At 38.3% G+C, this 14264-nt stretch overlaps 1 protein-coding gene across 3 annotated transcripts; it reads left to right on the plus strand.

Annotated features, from left to right (window-relative positions):
* The first annotated feature begins 880 nt into the window (after window positions 1-880).
* LOC308686522 (dual specificity mitogen-activated protein kinase kinase 4-like) lies at window positions 881-13819 on the plus strand. 3 transcript variants are annotated; one of them, XM_081394953.1, is made up of 13 exons: window positions 881-1252; window positions 2517-2552; window positions 2706-2738; window positions 3992-4094; window positions 4670-4844; window positions 5645-5764; window positions 5881-6000; window positions 10534-10585; window positions 10697-10824; window positions 10911-10988; window positions 11063-11211; window positions 11412-11457; window positions 11986-13819. In XM_081394953.1, exons 1-13 carry the CDS (start codon window positions 1150-1152, stop codon window positions 12097-12099), a joined length of 1257 nt encoding a protein of 418 aa, XP_081251079.1. In that variant the 5' UTR covers window positions 881-1149; the 3' UTR covers window positions 12100-13819. The 3 variants fall into 3 exon arrangements, with proteins under 3 accessions (XP_081251079.1, XP_081251080.1, XP_081251081.1); XM_081394954.1 differs by lacking the exon at window positions 2706-2738 and having other exon boundaries at window positions 927-1252; XM_081394955.1 differs by lacking the exon at window positions 5881-6000 and having other exon boundaries at window positions 945-1252.
* The last annotated feature ends 445 nt before the right edge of the window (window positions 13820-14264 follow it).

Raw genomic sequence — 14264 nt, forward strand, 5'->3', positions numbered from 1 at the left:
ATGATCAATGTTGGAAACAGTTGTGCTGCTTAATATTTTTTTTATAACCTGAGATACTTTTTTCAGGATTATTTGATGAATAAAAAGTTAAAAAGAACTATTTATTTAGAATAGAAATCGTTTGTAACAATATACACTACCGTTTTTTTTTTTTAAGAAATTAGTACTTTAATTCAACAAGGATGCATTAAATTGATAAAAGGTGATGGTAACGATTTATATTGTTAGAAATGTTTTTATTTTGAATAAATGCTGTTTTTATGAATAAATGCTGTTAACGTTTTACTCATCAATGAATCCTGAAAAAAGTATTCCAAAAAAATATATTAAACAGCACAACTGTTTCCATCATTGATAATAACTGAGTATCAAATCATCATATTAGAATGATTCCTGAAGGATCATAAGACACCAAAGACTGGAGAACTTGCTGATGAAAATTCAGCTTTGCATCACAAAAATAAATTACATTTTAAAGTATATTAAAAAAGAGAACCATTATTTTAAATTGTAATAATATTTCATAATATTACTGTTTTTTTTTTAACTGCAGGCTTGATGAGCATAAGAGACTTCAAAAATATTAAAAATAGTAATGTTTCCAAACTTTTGACTGGTACTGTATATATACACACACACACACACACACACACACACATATTTACAAACTGTTAAGTTAGATTGTTCGATGCATTTAACAAATTTTTATGCCAACAACAAATGAAATAGGAGGAAATAATATTAGAAATGTCCAATTATATATATATATATATTTTTATTATTATAATTATTATTACATTGCTTCTATAAAAGTTTGTTTCAAGTTTGTGTCATCATTTGACACAAATTATGTTATGTTATGTGTTTTGAATGATCCCTCGAGCGGGGAGTTATCGTGCACCTGGCAACCTCAAACAAACACACACACACACACACACACACACACAGAGAGAGAGAGTTTTAAGCGGCGCAGTTCCAGTTTCTGCTTCCCGAACCAGACTGCTGTCCCGCCTGAGGACCTTAAACCCCCTCGTTTCTAAACTCTACCGAATGGGGAGCGGAACCCTCCTCGGTTTCCTCCAGTAGTGTGTGTGTGTGTGTGTGTCGCGCTGAAGAGTCGCTCTGCTGCTGGAATCAAGCAGATCCACAATGGCGACTCACAGTCCCAGTAACAGCAACTCACCAACAACCCCGTGTATCAGGAGCCTCAGCGCTGCGGGACCCGTGATGCAACACCTGAGCAACACGCAGGGTAAGACACACACACACACACACACACACACACACAACCGCACGAGCTTCAGGTGCTGGTGCATCGTGAGCTCAGCTCAAGTGTTTAGGCCAGGCCTTCTCTCTCTCTCTCTCTCTCTCTCTGTCTCTGTCTCTCTCCCCGACGCGTCGTGTGTTACAGTGTTTCTGAAATGTTTCAGTCCTCGTCCTCAGGCTGCTTTGCTCTGGTGAGGCTGTAGGCCTTCTCACTGACTCGCGTCGTGTTTTGTTTTGTGGCATCAAACCGATGCTAAAATGAGCTGTTCCTCTCAGTGCTGTCCATCTAGACTACTCACTCACTGGGTGTTGTACACGCACCTTGTTCAGTATTGTAACAGAATCATAATGATACTGCAATGTTACACTTATGCATTTGTTAGATATTATAATGTTACATGTATGCATTAATGTTACATTTATGCATTTGGCAGATACTATGTTACATTTATGCATTTGGCAGATATAATGTTACATTTATGCATTTGCCAGATATTATAATGTTACATTTATGATTTTGGAAGATCCTATAGTGTTACATTTATGCATTTGGCAGATACTATGTTACATTTATGCATTTGGCAGATATAATGTTACATTTATGCACTTGGCAGATATTATAATGTTACATTTATGATTTTGGAAGATCCTATAGTGTTACATTTATGCATTTGGAAGATGATATAATGTTACATTTATGCATTTGGAAGATTCTATAGTGTTACATTTATGCATTTGGAAGATGCTATAATGTTGCAGATGCTACAATGTTTCTACATAAATGTAATAATATTAAAATGTAACATTTATGCATTTGGCAGATGCTACAATGTTTCTACATAAATGCAACAATATTATAATGTTACATTTATGCATTTGGAAGATTCTATAGTGTTACATTTATGCATTTGGCAGATATTATAATGTTACAGTTGCTATTATGCATGATACAGTAATGTTAATGCTCTATAGATAAGTGCATGCAGGAGTTATCAATTACATGCATACTAACCCAGACAGCAACATAGTGTCGGCTCGGATTTGGGCCACATGATCTGGAACATGTGGATTCAATGCGTATGTGGGCCGGATCAGGGCCGACACTATGTTGCTGTCTGGGAATGGAACGCATGAAGAATGATTAATAGCAGCTGTTAATATCACGTGTTTTTCCATTGAGCCGAACATTCTGTGTTAGTCTCATTGATTGTTTGTCATTTGTAAATGAATTCTTTTTCCTCCTCGTTCAGATTCCAACACATGCTGGAGGTGTCAGAATGAAACCGGTACTGTGAGCCACACACACACACACACACACACACACACACACACACACACACACACACACACACACACACACACACACGCGCGCCTCATTCTTATTTACACCTTCTTCATCATCTGCATGCGTTTTCATCATTGTTTTCCTTTTTCTGTAGGATTTCAGATAAATCTGACTGGAGTAACCCAAAGTAAGCCAGTTTTCTGTGCTATTGTAATCTCTCTGCGGGTTCGCTCCAGAAAACAGGATGATTTCTGCCTCCCGAACGGTTTAAAGCGAGAGTTCACTCAGAGATACTGTCATCAGTTTCACTCATCTTCAGAACACAAATGAAGTTTTCTGTCTAATCACCCAAAACTCTTAACGCTTCAAAACGTTCCATAAAGAGATGGTAAAATAAATCCATATGAAAAATAAATCCATCTTCTGAAGAGACATGATCACTTTACAGTATATGATGAACAGATTTAATTTAAAGTCCCCCTGTGGTGAAAATCCAGCTTTTAATGTTGTTTATGTGTCTATGTGGTGTTATTAATACGCTTTAAGACACACCATGTGTAAATTCATAAGTCGACACCATTGCTGAGTATTTCCTCCTTAAAACTGCAGTGAACCAAAGACAGTCTCAAAAACACGCTTTAAAATCGCTGGTGTTTCTGACGTCACAAACTACCTTGTAACCAATCAGATCAACGTGTGATCGTCAACCAGTGGATCTCTGAGCTGAGGGAGTGAGTGGAGGCAGGGCTCATTTGCATATTCATAGAACCGCGCATACTAAATGAGGCAAGGGTGTCGAGTTACAGTCAAGATATTTTAAGGCATGAAGACTTTTTTTTTTTTTTTTTTTCAAAGAAAAAAAAACATTTAAATATGTAATTTTGGTGATCAAAGATGAGTTTTAAGGGATAAAATGATTGATACAGGGGACTTTTAGCTTGTATTCACGTATAAGCACGCATACATAGAGCAACGGAAGCTCAACTGTATTTATTTTACAATCTCTTTATGAACGTTTTGAAGTGTCAGAGTTTTGGGTGAACAGACTTTCAATGGAGGGACAGAAAACTCTCAGATTTCATTACAAATATCTTCATTTGTGTTCTGAAGATGAATGAAAGTGTTATGAGTTTGAACGACCTGAGGGAGAGTAAAAGATGACAGAATTTACATTTTTGGGTGAACTGTCGCTTTAAAACCAGAGTGAGCTACATATGCATCTAATAGTCTAGAATAATTTTGACATTTTTTGAAGAAGTTGTGATTAGTGCGTGTCCTTGCAAAAGATAATAGCAAACATCACTTCAACAAGAGTTGTTTTCAATCATCTGGAATCATCTCATATTTTTTATTCCCATTTTCATTTCTTGCTTCCTGTTAAATTAGTTGAATGTGTTGTCATGCAAAACAAGAAAAAGTGAACGTTCTCCTCCTTCACAGGTAAACGCAAAGCACTTAAGTTAAACTTTGCCAATCCACCGGTCAAACCGACCACTCGTCTGCCCATCGTCACGCCGGCTCCTCCTTTCCAGAATCCACACATGTGAGTGCGTCACCACACACACACACACACACACACACATACACCCACACACACACATTCTTGTACATCTATCTTTATGAGGACATTCATTGACACAATGCGATCTCTAGCCGCTTACCCTAACTTTACCCATCACAACTAAGTGCCTGACCCGACCCCTGACCCTAAACCGACCCTTGACCTCATTATAACCTTATCCCTAAAACCAAGTCTTGACTCTCAAACACTTTAAAGGCTCTCAGAGACTGAGGACCGGCCAACATGTCCTCACTGTACTCTCTTTGTCCTCACTCCAATGGTCTAAAACTCAAACTGGTCCTCACAAAGATAGTTGTACAAGTACACACACACACAGCTCACGCGTGTCATATTTGATGTTACATATGCAGAGAAACTATAAGTGATGTTGATTTCCCAGAGCTCAGCTCAGAACATCACTGTTTGTTTGAACAACTCAGCACTGGCTCGACCAATGGTGTGAGTTTGGGGGCGGGGCTATCAGTTTGCTCAGCCAATAGCAGATGGGTTCAGGAAATCAGTTTGATAAGTCATTATTTCTGCACGATGACTTTCAGAGAGCGTCTGCGCACACACAGCATCGAGTCCTCGGGGAAGCTGAAGATTTCTCCAGAACAGCACTGTGACTTCACTGCCGAGGACCTGAAGGATCTGGGAGAGATCGGGAGAGGAGCGTACGGCTCCGTCAACAACATGGTGCACAAACCCAGCGGGCAGATCATGGCCGTCAAGGTGATTCAGAGGCTTTCATACGTTCAGTTTTGCCCTGTCATATTTTCATTTCTAAAATTAAATTCTGCTGGCCAACGATTAATTGCATCCAAAATAAAAGTTTGTGTTTATATAATATATGTGTGTGTAATTATTTTGTATATATAAATACACACACATGCATGTATATATTTAAGAAGAATGCATGTGTTTGTATGTATATATACAAAATAATTATACACAGTACACACACATATCTAAACAAACTTTTATTTTGGATGCGATTAATCGGTGTGAGTGTGTGTGTGAGAGTGTGTGTGTGTGAGAGTGTGTGTGTGTGAGAGAGTGTGTGTGTGATTCTGATTTTGATTGTGTCCTCTAGAGTCAGACAGACGTCACTGCACTGCTACCGAGCCTGTGTTCTGTTAAAACATAAAAACATCAGCAAGAATAGAATCTGCTTCTGATCAATAGTTTCATAATTGTCTGTTGAAGCAGAAATGAGAAAGGCTCTGTTCGTCTAAATGAGCGGTGTGTGTGTGTGTGTGTGTGTGTGTGTGTGATCTGATCCCAGTGTATCAAACAAGAATTCATTACTTTTCATTGTTTCTGCATTAAATTATTACATAGTTAATACCTTTTTCGCTAACTGTGATTTGTATATGTACATTTCTGAAATACATAACTTAGACAGTTTCCTCTGATAACAGATCTCTCTAAATTGTAATGTGGACATTTTCTGTAAAGCTGCTTTTAAACGATGTGTATTGTGGAAAGCGCTACACATATAAACGTGAGTTGAGTTGTTGTGTGTCCCGCAGCGGATCCGCTCCACTGTGGATGAGAAGGAGCAGAAGCAGCTGCTCATGGATCTGGATGTGGTGATGAGGAGCAGCGACTGCCCGTATATCGTCCAGTTCTACGGCGCTCTGTTCCGTGAGGTCAGATGATGAACACACACACACACACACACACACTGCTGCTGTGTCCCGATGGAGTCGCATCGGACTGACCTCTGTTTGTTTGTGTGTGTGTGTGTGTGTGTGTGTGTGTACAGGGCGACTGCTGGATCTGCATGGAACTGATGTCTACCTCCCTCGACAAATTCTACAAATATGTATATTGTGCATTAGATGACGTCATTCCAGAGGAAATATTAGGCAAAATTACATTAGCAGTAAGTCACTGATTTCATACATCAACAAAAGCTTATTTATTGTTTTAGTAGTGGTAGTAATAATACTCAGGGTTTCCGCGGAGTCATAAAAAGTCATAAAACGTCTTAAATTTAATAATAAGAATTTTAGGCCATAAAAAGTCATAAAAACGTCCGGATTTTCCATACAAGGTCATAAATTTAATTTAGCCACGTCATAAATTGATATGCTCGTTCATTCGTTGGTTCTACCATTGCCTTTTCCCCCTGAAAATGCGCTGGCGGCATAATGTTAAATGCACAGGTTAAATGCGCCAAAAGCGGAACGCTCATTTGAACCGCGCGCCACACGGACCATTTACCCGTTCGGCTCCAAGTCCAAACGGCAGCGCAGCGCGAGCTCAATAGAACTGATGCGTTTACTTTGATCGGTCTCGGTCACAAGATCCAGTGAGAAGTGCTTGAATTCAGCGAAGAACACACTGTCTCAGTGATTTAAACCAGTTTAAAGGCAGATGAAACCGCGCTGACCAACAGGAGAAACTCTGCACAACGATACAGTCAGAAGGCTTTTCCGTCTACAATCTCCCATCATTTATCATGGATATACTGTAACGTTAGCCTAGTAAAATTAACTGCACCATGTGGGATATACATATTGAATTTTAATGGAATAATGGACTAATGGAATATTTACAGTATTTAATAATGTATTTAGGCTACTGTTTTTCATACATTTCCTGAAGATGCGTGCCATCAAAGTTAGGCAACACAAACCTGTTTCAAGACTTGACCCCTATTAGCACATGCAGAAACTAAGTAATTATTTTCCCAATAAAGATATTTATTTTGTTAAGGACAAATGTTTGAATGTCCTACCTCAGATTTGTGAAATGTTCACCTGTTTTAGCAAGTGTTTGTCATTATATTTTCTGACAATAAAGAGTAAAGTTAGTTTAAAACCACAATTAACGCTCTGGTTTCTACAACTTTCACTTAGAAGCAACAGTCTGCCTTTAAACTTGAAAGAAATAAAGATTTGACATTTATCGTGATAATTATCGATATTGACTAATATAAAACAATTATCGTGATAATTGTTTTTGGACATATTGCCCAGCCCTAACTGAAATCTCCTGGTCTATCACAATGGGAAAGTGTAGGCCTACATTTAACGAGCCATGGCTCAAAGATGGTGTGTTTAGTTGGCTCAAGCCCGTTGCAAATAATCAGTATCAAGCATATTGCACACTGCAAGAAGGCGTTGGAGCTGTCTTTAGGCATTTAAATAATACATCTTGTTACTTTCAATGAAAGTCAATAAAAAAAATAAAAAAAACTTTTGAAAGGAATTTTAATGAATTTTCCATAATTCGTGTAGGTCATAAATTTCAATCATAATGGTCATAAAAAGGTCTTAAAAAGTCTTAAATTTGACTGACCAAACCCTGCAGAAACCCTGAATACTAATGATGATAATAATAATAATAATAAATAATAATATTATTTTTGTTATATAACATTATAATTATATAATAATAATAATAATAATTAACAACAATAGTAATTATTATTGATTATAAAATAAAATTCTAATACATTATTATTATTATTATTATTATTATTAATAAAGAATGATGTCAATAATACCTTTATAGTAAAATGTAAAAAAATAAGTAAAAATAATAGATATATTGATCTTTAATATTTATTAAATGATAACTATATTTTCTTACAGTGAAATTTTCCAATGTACATTACATTTTATTATTATTATTATTATTATTAATAAATTATTAACAATAATTTAATAATAAAAATGAATACTTATTAATAATATTAGTAGTAATAATAATGCTATATTATTATAAATAATACAGATTTTTACAATACAATTTAGAATTTGTATTATTAATATCAAAAATATTTGTATGTGTGTGTATGTGTGTGTGTATATATATATATATATATATATATATATATATATATATATATATATAATGTATATGTTAGGGGTTTCACAACTACTGATTTTTGCTAGTCGACTAGTTTTGCATAACAGTAGTCGACTAGTCGTTAAATTATTTATTCATTAAATTGACGCATTAGCGCATTGAGCATTGTTAAGGAAGACAGAGGAAGGAGTTCTGGTGAATCATTGGAAATGTATTTTTGAAATTCAGAAATAACATAATAAATAAATTCATCTGTTATTCTTTTCATCATCATGTGTTAATACAAAAACAGCAGCATTCATTTAAAACATTCTTGTAATTAAAACATTCTTGTTATGAACCGCGCCACACCATGCGCATCAGCGAACGTTGCAGATAAACATTGCCACATGGCTAGCCTCAGACAATAACATTGCATGCCTGAGCTTGTGTTTTGGGTTAAGCTGCGTTGCTTTGTCATTGTGGAAAATAGAATAATAGAAACAAAATGTATTAGCCTTTTTACCCGTTATCATCAATCTAAATTAATCAGAAAATTATTAGACTACCTTAAAAGTATTGTTTAAGTTAACAGACCTGTGTGTGTGCGTTTTATATCACTAGTGCAGTGTCCGTTCTCTGAGCATATAAGCCCTGCCCGTGTGAGGCGCGACGCTCCCCGATCGCGCTGTTCTGTAGTTTGCTAAAAGTTTATTAATTCTGAATGTGTCGCGTTTCAACGTTAGTTCTAAACTTACCCGTAGCAGGCTGTTCCTCATCCTCTCCTACCAGCTGAGTCAGGTGCGCCAGGGCATCCGCTCTGATGTGTCTACATTTTCTGTGAAGTGTTTCCACACATAGGATGACCTTGACCGTTTTGGATGCATAGGTACCTCAACGCCTGACGCCATTTTGTTTCCGACTAGTCGATTAGGGCTGACAGCGCCGACTAGTGGTTGTGACAGTCGACTAGTTGATGAAACCCCTAATATATAAATATATATATATATATATATATATATATATTATTATTATATTACACTCACCTAAAGGATTATTAGGAACACCTGTTCAATTTCTCATTAATGCAATTATCTAATCAACCAATCACATGGCAGTTGCTTCAATGCATTTAGGGGTGTGGTCCTGGTCAAGACAATTTCCTGAACTCCAAACTGAATGTCAGAATGGGAAAGAAAGGTGATTTAAGCAATTTTGAGCGTGGCATGGTTGTTGGTGCCAGACGGGCCGGTCTGAGTATTTCACAATCTGCTCAGTTACTGGGATTTTCACGCACAACCATTTCTAGGGTTTACAAAGAATGGTGTGAAAAGGGAAAAACATCCAGTATGCGGCAGTCCTGTGGGCGAAAATGCCTTGTTGATGCTAGAGGTCAGAGGGGAATGGGCCGACTGATTCAAGCTGATAGAAGAGCAACTTTGACTGAAATAACCACTCGTTACAACCGAGGTATGCAGCAAAGCATTTGTGAAGCCACAACACGCACAACCTTGAGGCGGATGGGCTACAACAGCAGAAGACCCCACCGGGTACCACTCATCTCCACTACAAATAGGAAAAAGAGGCTACAATTTGCACGAGCTCACCAAAATTGGACAGTTGAAGACTGGAAAAATGTTGCCTGGTCTGATGAGTCTCGATTTCTGTTGAGACATTCAGATGGTAGAGTCAGAATTTGGCGTAAACAGAATGAGAACATGGATCCATCATGCCTTGTTACCACTGTGCAGGCTGGTGGTGGTGGTGTAATGGTGTGGGGGGTGTTTTCTTGGCACACTTTAGGCCTCTTAGTGCCAATTGGGCATCGTTTAAATGCCACGGCCGACCTGAGCATTGTTTCTGACCATGTCCATCCCTTTATGACCACCATGTGCCCATCCTCTGATGGCTACTTCCAGCAGGATAATGCACCATGTCACAAAGCTCGAATCATTTCAAATTGGTTTCTTGAACATGACAATGAGTTCACTGTACTAAAATGGCCCCCACAGTCACCAGATCTCAACCCAATAGAGCATCTTTGGGATGTGGTGGAACGGGAGCTTCGTGTCCTGGATGTGCATCCCACAAATCTCCATCAACTGCAAGATGCTATCCTATCAATATGGGCCAACATTTCTAAAGAATGCTTTCAGCACCTTGTTGAATCAATGCCACGTAGAATTAAGGCAGTTATGAAGGCGAAAGGGGGTCAAACACAGTATTAGTATGGTGTTCCTAATAATCCTTTAGGTGAGTGTATATTATATTATATTATATTATATATATATATATATATATATATATATATATATATATATATATATATATATATATATATATATATAATTTTAAATATTTAAAATATACTGTAAAAAAGTCATTATTTATAATACAATTATAAAATTATAATACATTATATTACTATTATTAATAATAGAAATCATAATGGCAATAATTATTATAATACAAACTTAAACATTTTCATCATTTTGTGAATAAGTTGTTGTTGTTGTTGTTGTTGTTGTTATTATTATTATTATAATAAATAATATTCTAATTATTATGAAGTATTCATAATAATTCTTACTGAAGTCTCGTGTGCCTCTATTGTGTGCAGACTGTGAAAGCACTGAATCACTTGAAAGAAAACTTGAAGATCATCCACAGAGGTGAGTCCACGCTGAAGCAATTACACCATTAAATGGTTGAGTTTGTTTTCTGACGCTGGAGTGAAGGAGCGAGTGAGTGAACGAGAGAATGAACGCTGGGCTTGTTTTCAGACATCAAACCCTCCAACATTCTCCTGGACAGAAACGGCAACATTAAACTGTGTGATTTCGGCATCAGTGGACAGCTGGTCGACTCCATCGCCAAGACCAGAGACGCCGGCTGCCGACCGTACATGGCTGTGAGTGACGGCTCTCTGCTGATGATGATGATGGTGATGATGAATGTGATGATGGTGATGATGAAGATGTGTTGTGGTGTTTTCAGCCGGAGCGGATCGACCCCAGCGCCTCCAGACAGGGTTACGATGTTCGCTCAGACGTCTGGAGTTTGGGAATCACGTTGGTACGTCTCCACTCACTCTCTTCAGGTCTTGATGATGTAAGAGTGTGTGACGCGGGTGTGTGTGTGTGTTGCAGTACGAGCTGGCGACGGGACGCTTCCCCTACCCCCGCTGGAACAGTGTGTTTGATCAGCTGACTCAGGTGGTGAAGGGAGACCCTCCTCAGCTCAGCAGCTCCGAGGAGCGCCAGTTCTCTCCCAAATTCATCCAGTTCGTCAATCTATGGTGAGCTTCCGAACCTGGGCCTGATCATGTGATCACCTCATCATGTGATGCGTCTGTGTGATCATGTGACACGTCTGTGTGATCATGTGACACGTTTGTGTGATCACCTCATCATGTGACGCGTCTGTTTGATCATGTGACGCGTCTGTTTGATCATGTGACACGTCTGTTTGATCATGTGACTCTCTGCCTCCCCACAGCCTTACGAAGGACGAGTCAAAAAGGCCAAAGTACAGAGAACTGCTGGTACGTCATCCTGCTTTTACACTGTGTTTTTTAATCAAAACTATTCATTCTCATTTAAACATGCTCGTGTACAATTATATATTTTTAGGGATGCACTATTGGATTATTGGTCAGTATTCTTTTTTTTATTGAATATTTAATTGTACATGCTCATTTTCCCTATTCGTACATGTAGACGACCTTCAAGAACACTAAACTTTAATAACACTGACGTATGCAATCTTTAGCAGGTCTAAAAATGAATATCCTTTCGTACTGTACGCTATAATGGCTTGATGCACTCATTGCATTTAAAGTGATTCTAGTTTTTCAGTTTAGACAAAAAAACTACTTAGTTCATTTACAGTCAATGTTGCAGAGTTGATCTGAAGAATGAGCTGGGAATTTTTCATATTCAATGAAGTTTGCATCAGTGATTCTGTTATTTTCCTGTTTATTTCTGTGAAGCTGCTGTAGACATAAAGCGGACTCCACTTTCATTGATCTAGGACTGTAATGTGTGTGTGTGTGTGTGTGTGTGTCCTGCAGAAGCATCCGTTCATCCTGATGTACGAGGAGCGAGTGGTGGACGTGGCGTTGTACGTGTGTAAGATCCTGGATCAGATGCCAGTGTCTCCCAGTTCTCCCATGTATGTTGACTGATGGTGAGCGGTCTGTCAGTCACACGGCCCGGTCACCATGTGGTGTTCATACAGCGTCGGCCCGTAACCAGCCCGCATTTCACCGCGTTTACCACGTCACAGCCGGCCTCAGCGCTTGCTCTCTGGCGGAGTTTCAGTTCAGAACCAAACACTGCTTCCTCTTCCTGTCTCGTTTTCCAGCACAGACATTCGTAAATCAAGACGCATCCACTGGAGGACAGCGACGGCTGAAGATGACTGAAGACAAGAGCACTTCTCTGCCAGTGGCGTCAGAGAAGAGTGAGAGATTATTTTTCTGACTCCACTGGCAGATTTTGATTTTGTTTTAAGCACAAACTCACTTCATTTTTGATTTTCCGAAAACAAGACTTAATATCCCCTGTCGTTTCCCTTCTCCAGTAAATGTGTCTTGATTTAAGAGTGTTTAGATGTTTGTGCTGGAGAACGAGACAGAAACACTGAGGAAGAACATCATCTTCAGTCTGGAGGCGTCGCAGAGTTGGAGAACAAGCGTTGAATGCGGGATTTGTGCTCATTTGTGAAATGAGAGTCTTGGTTAAGGGTCTGAGTATTTCACCATAATTGTACTATCGTTTATGTGTGTGAACACATGATTGTGTTTAAAGAGAAAGTCCCAAAACATTTTGTGCAATAAGAACTGGCTCTCATTTAAAAGCCATTTACATCACGGTGTGTAAACAAGCTTCAGATTCAGCAAAACAGCCTTTGTGCGTGTGTGTGTGTGCGTGTGTGTGTGTGTGCGCGTGTGCGTGTAAAATCATTTCGGAATATTAACAAGCAAAACTTGAATTTGCTCGTTTAAGAAAACAAAGACCATCAGATCAAGTGTAATAGTTGATGTTACCAAAATGAAACGCCTCCATCCCAGTGTGTGTCTTCATGTGTGTTTAACACCGTTCATCGTGTCTCTGTTTAATGAATCGGTATGCAAAGGTCTTGTTCTGCATCAAAGAAATGTTAACGTAGCTTTACTTGCTGAATATGCAATATAACGTCACGATGCTGGGAGCGTCTCGTGTTCGCTTCTCATCCACTGTAAATGTGTTTCATTCACACCGTTTTCTTTGGATTCACTCGTTCCTCAGAAGCTCGTCCTCGCCTTTAAAGCGTTGCTTTCGCATGATTTCTACAGATCCGGCATGACGGCTTACGACCCGCCTCACATAATTCATCCATAGGTCACTTATTTTAAAAGATGTACAGCGGTTATCAAACATTTTGATTGTATAATAATACGGCACCGGATAGTGTTCGGAGAGTTTTGTGTTTTGAAAGTGAATCGCCACATCATGTGACTCTTTAAAAGAGTCAACCGTTCAGCAGAAAATCCTCCTAAATTCAATCTAAGAAATAATAGTGCGAACATTGCAAATGTTTAGTACGGAGAGTTAAATAATTGTAAGAGCGATGTGTATTATTATATTGTATCAAGAGTGGGAAATATGTACAGGAAAAAATGATCACTGTGAAAATATTTTACGTGTATGGTGAGAATCTGTAAAAAATTGTACCATGGAAATGTGCAGGGATAATGCCGTGTATGTTCATGTTTGGAAACATCACCCTCGTCACATGATTAATGAGGACGTTTATGAATATGATCGGCGTGTTGTGATTGTTGACATTATTGTCATAATGCTCTGTTAGATCTGAACACAGCGATGGGTTTAATGCTATAGAATAAAGCCAATACTCAGCCATTCCCTGTCCGTCTGGTTTCTGACTCAAATGCGTATGAAGTTTATTTTTAAGGGACATTATTTTAAATGTTTAATCTAGTAGTAACATTTAATAATAAGGGTTCAAAGTCCCCCTGTAGTCAATCATTTTATCTCTTAAAACTCATCTTTGATCATCAAAATTACATATTTAAGTCTTCATGCCTTAAAATGTCTTGAATGTAACTCGACACCCTTGCCTCATTTAGTATGCGCGGTTCTATGAATATGCAAATGAGCCCCGCCTCCACTCACTCACTCAGCTCAGAGATCCACTGGTTGACGATCACACGTTGATCTGATTGGTTACAAGGTAGTTTGTGACGTCAGAAACACCAGCGATTTCAAAGCGTGTTTTTGAGACTGTCTTTGGTTCACTGCAGTTTTAAGGAGGAAATACTCAGCAATGCTGTCGACTTATGAACTT

This window comes from Scardinius erythrophthalmus, assembly GCF_964197995.2.
Source record: "Scardinius erythrophthalmus genome assembly, contig: HAP1_SCAFFOLD_363, whole genome shotgun sequence".
NCBI classification, from domain to species: domain Eukaryota; kingdom Metazoa; phylum Chordata; class Actinopteri; order Cypriniformes; family Leuciscidae; genus Scardinius; species Scardinius erythrophthalmus.